This window comes from Hippoglossus stenolepis, chromosome 10, assembly GCF_022539355.2.
Source record: "Hippoglossus stenolepis isolate QCI-W04-F060 chromosome 10, HSTE1.2, whole genome shotgun sequence".
Taxonomy (NCBI): Eukaryota; Metazoa; Chordata; class Actinopteri; order Pleuronectiformes; family Pleuronectidae; genus Hippoglossus; species Hippoglossus stenolepis.
Genome location: NC_061492.1, coordinates 4,295,339 through 4,305,565, shown reverse-complemented (window position 1 = coordinate 4,305,565; position 10,227 = coordinate 4,295,339). Strand labels below are relative to the sequence as shown.

The following is a 10,227-nucleotide window of genomic DNA, read 5'->3' as shown; positions in this document are numbered from 1 at the left end:
TTATAACTGGGATGTTTTTTTATTCATTCAGGGAGCAATGATCACACACTGACAAGACAGTTGTGGGCACGTTGATGATGTTTCTAACATGCAACAGAAGCAAATCTGAAAGAGAACAAAGATCTCAGGATGAAATCAAGGTTGTCATTCATGTAGAAGACACTGACAAGGACAATATGTTAATATATGTGGAAGAAAAACTCAGAGAAACAGCTGTTTTACGATTCGTGCCACGACAAAGAACGTTAAATCTACCTCAGGAGTTTCTATGGCCACACGCAGAGGCAGGACATACATGTATTCAACAGTGTTTGCTAATTTCACTGTTTTTTTTTGCTTCTGTCACATGTTGGATTCGGGTTCTGATGTCATTTCCTCCCTTCAGATTTGAAGAGAGAGTGTTGGTTCACTCAATGTATTTCCAATAACTTCTCTTCCTCCTTTGCAGTCAAAATGATTCCAAGCTTCACCACCTTGACTTTCTTTGTACTCTGGGCTTCAGGTAAAGTACAAATCTATAAAGACAAAAACACATTGCTCTCTCTTTCCATTTTGGATAAAAATATTCCTACGTTTTAATAATTTGTAGCACAGAGGTGAAACATTTTGATTTCACTCAAACTTTATTTATACTTTAGCCTTTATAGATATATCATCATAGACATGTTCATCATGCTCATTTTCTGTTTTCTTTCATTTCAGGAGTTTCTCATTCTGTGCTGATCCCTCAGTGGCCCCAGTACATCTCAAGTTTTCCCAGTGGCTCGGCAGAAATGCACTGCTACCAGAATGACACCGACTATCAGTATATGTACTGGTACCAACAGCTGAGAGGAACACAACTTCAGTTAGTGGTTTATGTAGTTGGCAGCTCTGCAATCTATGAAGAAGGATTCAAATCTGGCTTTGAGGCAAAGATAGTGCAGAAGAAGCAGTGGTCTCTGAAGATACCCAGCGCTCAGAGGAAAGATGAGGCTGTTTATCTGTGCGCTGCCAGTCTACACAGTGCTGTGACAGACACCAAGTCCATGACAAAAACATCCCGACTTCTGACTCACATTAATAATAACAACAGGAAGGATGTCAACCACACTGTGGAGATGTTATCAGGGACTTTTACTGCAAATGCATTTTTACTTGAGTCAATGTAAGTGAAGAGAGAAGGATGCATAAATAATAATAAAATTAAAAATAAAATAAATTATAAAGAATAAACTAAGGAGTATATGACTTGTCGTATAAAATTTTAAAAAACAGATTTATGTTGAAACACAGGACGAGTAACTGAGGATAGATTCAACCAACAGGTGGAGGCACAGCTCATGGCATGAAGCTTTTATCAAGAGAAGGTGGTGATGAATTAACACACACACACACACACACACACACACACACACACACACACACACACACACACACACACACACACACACACACACACACACACACACACACAGGGGGAGCATAGTAAGGCTTCGATACATAAGCACAACTAATCGCAAGTCAGTGTCAATCCTGATGTTTCATCCCGTTTTTATCACGGAAGAATTAACACTTGGACATTCATCAGTGTGATAATAAAATAATTTGGCGTATAGAAGGCGGGGTTTGTGACCTCTACTGCATCCAGCCACCAGGAGGCAATTCAGATTATATGGCTTCATTTTTTGGGGGGGCAGTCGGTATCATTGCACATCACTAACATGCTCGTCACAGTCATTTATCTGTCACTTCTTTTACAATCGGGTGGGTTTTATGTTTTATCTCATCATGGCTGTACTGTCTAACCAGTGCTCCAATTGTTTCTCTGGCTGTTTTCATGTATTTGTGTATTAATTTGTCATGTGCCACAGGTCTGGCTGTTGTTGTTCAGCAGTCTGGAGATCAAGCCTCTCGCCCAGGAGACACAGTGATGCTGGAGTGCAGCCTGGGTCCAGGGTTCAGCATGGGCAGTTACACCATGTACTGGTACCGACAAAACCACTACGCAGCTCAGGTGGAGTTTCTCACCAAAGAACATGACCAAAGTGAGGGACGCATCCAGTCAACTATCGCCGCATCCAAAAACAACTTCTCTCTTCAGATTACTGATCTGCTCCTGACTGACAGCAGCACGTACTACTGTGCTGCCAGTCACAGTGATGCACACAGACCTGACAGTCATACAAATACCAAGTCAGACTGCAGCATACGACATGCAGGCAGGAGGAAGCTGTGGCTTGTTTGGTTTGTAGAGAATAAATACGTATGAGAAGCTTTGTGCCGAAAACAGGTCCGGCCACATTGGGGTACTATTGGGCTCCTTGTCAGTAATGATTCAGTTTAGCAAACACACTGGATGAGCCCGTGCTGATATTAAGGAGTAAAAAAGTTCCTATTCCTATATGGAAAAGAGTCAATGATTCCCAAGATGTTGTAATTGAGGCTTGATATTTCACAGTTCAACTTGAAAAACCTCTGAAACAATACGAGTGAGGAAAAAGAGTTTCTAGTAAAAACAGAAAGGAAGAGGAGGAGCCTATTTCAAAAGTTTGGATCGTGGCAGCAGAGTAAGACAACAGTTGAATTGTCAAAGAAGAAGACGGCTTTGATTCTTTTTTTCGCTGTGACAATGAACATCTTACTTTTGGTTGCAGTTACAATCTTCTCTAGTAGGTACATTTAAGTTACGCTGAAAGAAATCCTACTTCTTTTGCGATCAGATTTTTGCCTGTTCTGGTTTGTTCGTTCATTTACTTGTTGTCGTTTTCTTGTTTTCCAGATTTCTCCGTCTGCGTAAAAATTCTCCAGCCTCCGTTTGTATTCAGCCATGACAGAGACAAAACTGTGACGCTGCAGTGTGAACAGGATGATAATCAATATTACTACATGTACTGGTTTAGACAGAGAAACAGTGGGGAATTACAACAGGTGGCAAATTCTCCTGGACAAGATTCATCGAACATTGAGGCCCCTTTCAAAGAACACAAGTACACCATGTCAAGGCCAGCACTGCTCAGCTCCTCTCTGCAGATACACCCTGTTGAGGCTGGAGACTCAGCTGTGTATTACTGTGCCTCTAGAATAGCACAGCGGTTCAGAAAGCCTCAGCAGCTTAACAACAACCTCAGGAACACACCAGGAAGAGAACAGGTGGAGGGGCGAGTAAAAGAAGCAACAAATTAATTTGCTCTTGTTTCTCAGTTGTGATTAGAAATAAATGATGTCCCTTCTTTTAGGATTTATAACGGACACTTTATATTATATTCTAACATTTGAGGCAGCTGTGGCTCAGGAGGTAAATTGTGTCGTCCACTAATTGGGCGGTCAGTGGTTCGGTTCCTGCCTCATTTAGGCCGCATGCCAAATTGTCCCCAAAGTGCTCCTGACGGCTTTGTCAGCAGCATGTGAATGAGCTGCATGACTGAAAGAGCTGCATGTAGAATCCCTGTGTGAATGTCAACTGCACTGTAACAAACATCGAGTGGTTGTTAAGACTAGAAAATCAATATATTGAAATGCAGCCTGTTAACATTTCAGAAGTCAAACAACTTACAGATTAACCCAGAAAATATTCGCTGCTTTTCCCTGCGATTGTGAAAATAACCTTTAGTTGGTTAAACAAGCAAGTTTCCCTGTATTCCTGCAGAATGTACAAGACCTGCTGCTCCACGCTTCAGTGATACAACACCACGGAGCTGATCAATTCAGATTAGTGAGCAGGTGAAAATATGGTGGAGGTTGATAGAGCCAGTGCATTTCACCCTGAACAGGATCAGGTTTAAGAGGAAATCATACACTGACCTCTACAGGGTTCACGTGAGACTGCATTTGGGTGTGGTAGTAAATATAATGTACTATATTGTGAAATATGCTAAATCATTTAATGAACCACTCGTGAAATTGTATGGATGTGTTGTTTTGTACATAAAAATATTTGCAATAGAAAAAAGTTGACAAACTCCAGACTCATTTGACAAAAGAAAAGCATTGAGGTGTTGAAGACAGTTAGAAGATCTGTTGTTCAGATGCTGCTATAAATATGATTTAACTTGTTAAGAAATGTAATTTATGGAAGTTAAGTAAGACATTATCAGTAGTGTTGTAATTCACTATGACATTCTGATTTATTTCTATAAATAAAAACGTGTTATGTCATTATATAGATTTGATTTGTTGTTAAACTTGCATTGATAGATTTCTGTGACCACTTGGGGGCAATGAAACAAGTTGTAACCTGACATGTTGTCACCATGTAAAGATGTTATGGCAAAGGTGTTGCCTATGTCCACATCCAGCAGACATATTAGCATTAGCATTCATTTGGAAGTTCTAAAGTTCTCTTTTAGCTCAGTTTTTGGTCTCAACCAGCTTTTAATAAATATATAATTGTTTAGCTCAGCACTGTTCCCTGGTTACATGCAAGCCCTTCTGTTGCCAACAAGAGCTGCGACAGACCATAATAATACATTGAAAGCCAAAAGTTGAAAACTGCGCTTAAAGACATAAAAATGCTTCATGGAGTTGAAGGGGACCGGATTGGCTTTTACTGGTTTCACCCACTAATAAGGACATTTCAAGCTCGACATTAGAAGACAAACGAGTAATTTGAGGCTCATCTGTATCAGTCACATCAGTGAATGTTCCCCCCGTATATATATATGTCTCTTCTCAGATAAATGGGTGGATAAGGAGGTGTGACCATGTATGATGTCACTTCCTTTGAGAGGCTAAAATAAACAGAGCAGACAAAACAGTTCCCTCAGCAATCGCTTCTTTTCTTAGCCGACACAGAAATAGCAGCAGTCAGACTCGATGCCGTTCAGCTGTCAGTGAGTCCAACCTGTACAGCTGCTCTCAGAGAGATGGAGGCTGAGATATGGAGACGCTGGGTGGGGGAGGGAAACAGTGAAGAAAAACGACATCGGGTTTTTGTGTAGTGTTTTATCACAGTGGGGACAGGGGGCCACGGTGATACATTCCCATAGAGCCGCTGTACAAAAACCTCCTCCCATTGACACCCATTGTATAGACGGCTGTTTGGAACCTGGGGTTCTTGATCGAGCAGAAAACATCAACACTCTGAAGGTGTGTCTGATGTCAGGTCACACTGGCACTGGAAAGATGATCAAAATGAAGAATTTGGCTGAAACATAGTCTTACATTTTTATATATTTAATTCAAATGGATGATTGTTTAACTTTGGTTATACAAAACAAAGAAGATTTGGAAATTATGAAGCTCATCCTGCAGGATTTAACCTTTTTCATCCTCTGGATTATTAGGCTGTGTCCTAACTTTATGTTTATGGGATGTTTTGTGACTTTTTGGTGAAGGAGACAGTCAGTGTGACACTGGAAGTGAAGCTTACTTTGGAAAAGGAACAAAACTCACTGTTTTGGGTAAGTCTAAGCTTTCACAACATCACGTCACTAAAACAAACCTAAAAACACTTTGACTTACTTTTGACTTACTTACTTTGGCCAAGGAACCAAACTGACGGTTTTAGGTAAATATTTCCATTTATTACTGTATATTCATAAATGTCACATTGCTTTGGAATCCAAGTATAAACAATAGTATTAGTAAAAACCTTCCAAAGACTCTGATAGAGAAAGACTCAACTGTTTCATGCTCAGTATTTTTACACTGTGACAACTTAAACGAAGCTTACTTCGGAAAAGGAACAAAACTCACTGTTTTGGGTAAGTCTAAGCTTTCACAACATCACGTCACTAAAACAAACCTAAAAACAGAAAAGCTGGTGTGGAAGTGAAGGAGAAAGTGTTGTCATGAAATCTGAAATATTGAGCTGAACAGAGAACACTGTGACCAACTATGAGCCTGCTTACTTTGGCCAAGGAACCAAACTGACAGTTTTAGGTAAATATTTCAATTTATTACTGTATATTCATAAATGTCACATTGCTTTGGAATCCAAGTATAAACAGAGGTATTAGTAAAAACCTTCCAAAGACTAATAGAGAAAGAGTTTCATGCTCAGTATTTTTACACTGTGACAACTACAACGAAGCGTACTTTGGAAAAGGGACAAAACTGACTGTTCTGGGTGAGTCAGGTTTATTAAAATGGAACAAATGCAATAACTTTGTCACTAAAATGCTGCATTAAGAAACCTAACGTACTCAGGTCTGGACAGTTTGAGTTCACCTCAGTGGTTTTTGATGACGAGCTTTAGTGCTGTGTCAATTATGAAGCTTATTTCGGCCAGGGAACGAAGCTGACAGTTCTTGGTGAGTAAAACTTTATTCTCATGAATTCAGCTCTTAAAAACTAAAGCCCAATGAAGCAGATATGTTTTGGTGTTGCACTAAACTTTAAAAAAAAGAAGGTAGTGCTATGAATGTTTTTTGGTTTGTTTTAAATTGCATGTAACATGTTGGTTACATTTACTACTAAATTTAATATAAAGAAACAAAGTAAAAGTAGCACTTTGTGCTGTTTTCAGCACTGATAAGATTCACTGTGACTGGTTCTTCAGTTGCTTATTTTGGTGGAGGAACAAAGTTAACTGTTCTAGGTAAGAAAATATTATAATGTCAGATTTTACTTTGTTCAGATGTTTGTGAAACTAAGTTTACTCAGAGTGAAAATCAATCACATAATCATGATTAAACCACGATTATGGCTGTTAATGGGCTCAATATAGTCATAAAGTAGTCACTATATGATATTAATGTTCAACAGCTGAACATTAATGGATGGAGGAAGATTTTGTTTATAGCCTATTAAAAGTAGTATATTAAATTCAATTCTTACCGTTTTTACACAGTGAGGGAAAAAGTTGTAATAATTTCAAAGTGGCACTATTTGAAGAGGCAAGAGGAAGAGTTTTTGTGCAGTTGAATGTCTCTGTGCTCGTACACCGAGGCTTACTTTGGATCTGGAACTAAACTCACTGTTTTAGGTAAGAAAACCTGAAAAGATTCAACCTCACTGTGCACGATTCTCTTAGTGGCAGGTCAATATTAAAGTCCTTGTTTAGAAGATACTCCCTGAACATTTCATTTGAAGTCTGTGAAGTAAGTGTGGTAATTTAGACGTGAAAAATGTTAATTCAGAGTTTAGTTTATGCCTGGTAAAAAGGATTTGTCTGTGTTCACAAGTGTAGTGCAGGAGTAAAACATTTGGCTCTTTGCCCAGAATATTACTGTCACAGCGAGTTCTTATCAGCCCTGTGAATTACTGTGAGTTTCCAGTCCGAGGCGTACTTTGGAGCTGGAACTAAACTCACTGTTTTAGGTAAGATTACTGTTAAATTACATGAAAAAATAGCCTAAACATGTCAAAACATTAAATGAAAATGTATTTGCTTTTATACATCCTACCAGTTTAGTTATGTTGTTTTATCTTAGGCTCTTAAATGAACACTAAATTGGCAGTTTAAATTTGTGAAGAGCAAATTTGATTTAGGCAATAGTATGTATTCAAGTGTTGTGTGCACAGAGAAACGTTTTAGTTTATCTGATAAAAGAGCACAAAAAACAGTCTGCAGGTTTCAGTGCAGAGTGGTTGAGCAGTTTTTTATGTAGCCTTGTATCAGTGTGAACAACAACTACCCAGCTTACTTTGGCAGCGGCACTAAACTGACAGTGTTAGGTAAGAACAAATTCAAAAATCATTTGTACAAGTGTTTGTTTTGTGAGCGTCATTAAGCCTAAATGGACAAAAATTATTGTTGAGGAAATGTTTCGATGTCTTGTTTAGTGAGTGTGGGTTTGTCGTAAAAAAACTGCAGAATAATGTCAAATCTATGCGAGATAAATCGAGTTAAAATGTTATACTTGGTTAACATACCACACTTTGTTTTAATAAAATAAATGTTGTTCTGTTATTCAGTCCAGTTCTCATTTTATACAAGAAGTTTGGCATTTGCACTAAAATAATTCAAAACAACCATGATATTTGTAAAACAAAGTAAAATTGAGTGTTTTGTTTAGTCACATTAATCAAGACGTGAAAGAAAGAAAGTAAAAAAAATATATCAAGTGAATTAATCATTAGGATGATGCTAATGTGTGACTTATTATACAAATATAACTGATTAAAAATACACACAAATACAGCAATTAAATATGTAAGAGGTTCAAACATTGGAAGTAATTTTTTGAAAGTGATGTTATTTGCTTTTGTGTTTAACCTCAATGTTCTGGTATTTTGTCTTCTATTTTAGAGTTAGGTGTTTAACATTGGTTTCTTATATGTTTCATCTTTAATTGAATCGTTTTATGTCTTTGTCTCCACCAGAGCATGAAGTCAAGGCACCAAATGTGACGGTTCTCAGACCATCAGCAAAAGAGTGTCGAAACCCTCTGGACAATGAAAGACAGAAGACCTTAGTTTGTGTGGCCAGTGGTTTCTACCCGGACCATGTCAGTGTATTCTGGCAGGTTGACGACCAAACCGTCACCAGTGGTGTAGCAACAGATGAAGCTGCCGTGCAGGATGGCAAATCCTACAAAATCACCAGCCGGCTGAGGGTCGCTGCCGAAGACTGGTACAAACCCGAGCGTACATTTGAGTGCTTCGTCAGTTTCTTCAATGGGAAGGAATATACCAATCATTCATCACCTCTAATCTTTGGTGAACCAGGTTCGTTCATGTCCTAAACCTGATCTGGACAAACACGTTAAATAATCTTCTGTTCTAATCTAATGCGTTTCTTATTTTTCTACCAGCTCCAGACATCCTGACCAGAGGTAAATACATTATTCAGTTATTCATTGTTCACCTCACTGCTGCTCACATCAACCGTCTCCACAAAGAGCACTGGATGTTTCCTCTTTGAATCATGTCCCTCATCTAAATGTTTGAACCTTTCTGCAGAAGAATATCTGAGGATCACAACGAAAGCCAAGCTCTCCTACGGTGTGTTCATCATCAAGAGCTGCGTCTACGGAGCCTTCGTGACCTTTTTGGTTTGGAGACTCCAGGTTCGTTAAATACAACATTTCTGATTGACCGACACAGAAGCTGGTTCCATAGGTTTAAGTATGTAAATGAAAACATCTCACAGGAAGTTGTTTCCTTTGTGTCTGTTGCAGAGTTCAACTGAGAAGCAGAGGAACTGAGACCTGAGCTGGGAGGAAAATGAACTGCTTTATGTAAATAAAACTGAAAACATAGTTGCTATATTTCTATAAAGCTGAATGTTGCAGTGTATTTTTCCTCATTTATAAATCAGAGTAGATAACAGGTTCTGTGCTTATTCTTATCAATAACTCAAATCTATGACTGGCATCAAGATAGTTTGGCATCAGGTTTTTTATTTCTCTGTGTATTTGTTTTTGGTTGTGAACTAATTGTTTGCAAAAAATTTTTTCTCAATAAAAGTTTTTGGAATCAATAATGTGCCTTTAGTTCTCTGTAAGAGTTTGTCCTGACATTCATGATCACTCTGACACCTTCGTCTCCATATCAGACACTGCTGATAACATTACATTAAACAAGAATGAGATAAAGTAAACCGTTGAACCACTGTCACACCTCATTCTACAATCAGCACTGGAAATATTATTTCTGGAGATAGCGTGAGGTATTTTTAGCACCTGACAAACCAGCCTGTTTTCTGAGAATAAACTAATTTCCACCTTCACCTCAGCTCAAGAAAAACGTCACAGGCTGGAACATTACAAGTTTTTTCCAATGAGCAAACTGAACAAACTGAGAAGTGACTGAAGTTTCACCAGTTCGTTAAATGATGATCACAATCACATTGATTGATTGTGTTTTGGGTGGGTCATATCTGCTCTAGATACAATCATAAGCAGTGTTGTGTAGTTTTCTTCCTGAATAAACTTAAACTGTGAGAAGAAAAGTAAATGTGAAGAGTGTGAGTAAACCACACAACAACAGGAAGTTATCGCTCTCCTCTGTGCACAAAAGAAGAGCAGAGCTTCTGTTGGTGAGAAGACAAACCGGGGATGGAAACTGAGCAGAGGAGTGGAGAGCGACAGCAGAAGAGAGGATGTGGTCACAGAGCAGCCTGCACATCGTTCTCTGTGCTGAGAAATGACGGAGCTGCAGCATCTCACTTCACCACAACCTCCGGCCCCCGAGCGTGCACCTGCATCTCTGCACGAACCCACACCCACACTGCACATCTCTGAGCAGACAGCTGGAAAACCTCCACTTCTGTGTCAACTGAAGCTACACAACCAACCAGCACGTGTTGTATTGCACACAACAGCTGTTCACATTAGAAGGTTTTAAGTTGCTTTGCCTTGA

General features: G+C 38.9%; 1 protein-coding gene across 1 annotated transcript; it reads left to right on the top strand.

Annotated features, from left to right (window-relative positions):
- Positions 1 to 360: 360 nt before the first annotated feature.
- On the top strand, positions 361 to 9,346 carry LOC118115940 (M1-specific T cell receptor beta chain). The gene is made up of 7 exons (XM_047341545.1): positions 361 to 502; positions 703 to 1,024; positions 7,193 to 7,242; positions 8,248 to 8,592; positions 8,679 to 8,699; positions 8,827 to 8,933; positions 9,045 to 9,346. Exons 1-7 carry the CDS (start codon positions 454 to 456, stop codon positions 9,069 to 9,071), a joined length of 921 nt encoding a protein of 306 aa, XP_047197501.1. The 5' UTR covers positions 361 to 453; the 3' UTR covers positions 9,072 to 9,346.
- Positions 9,347 to 10,227: the final 881 nt, after the last annotated feature.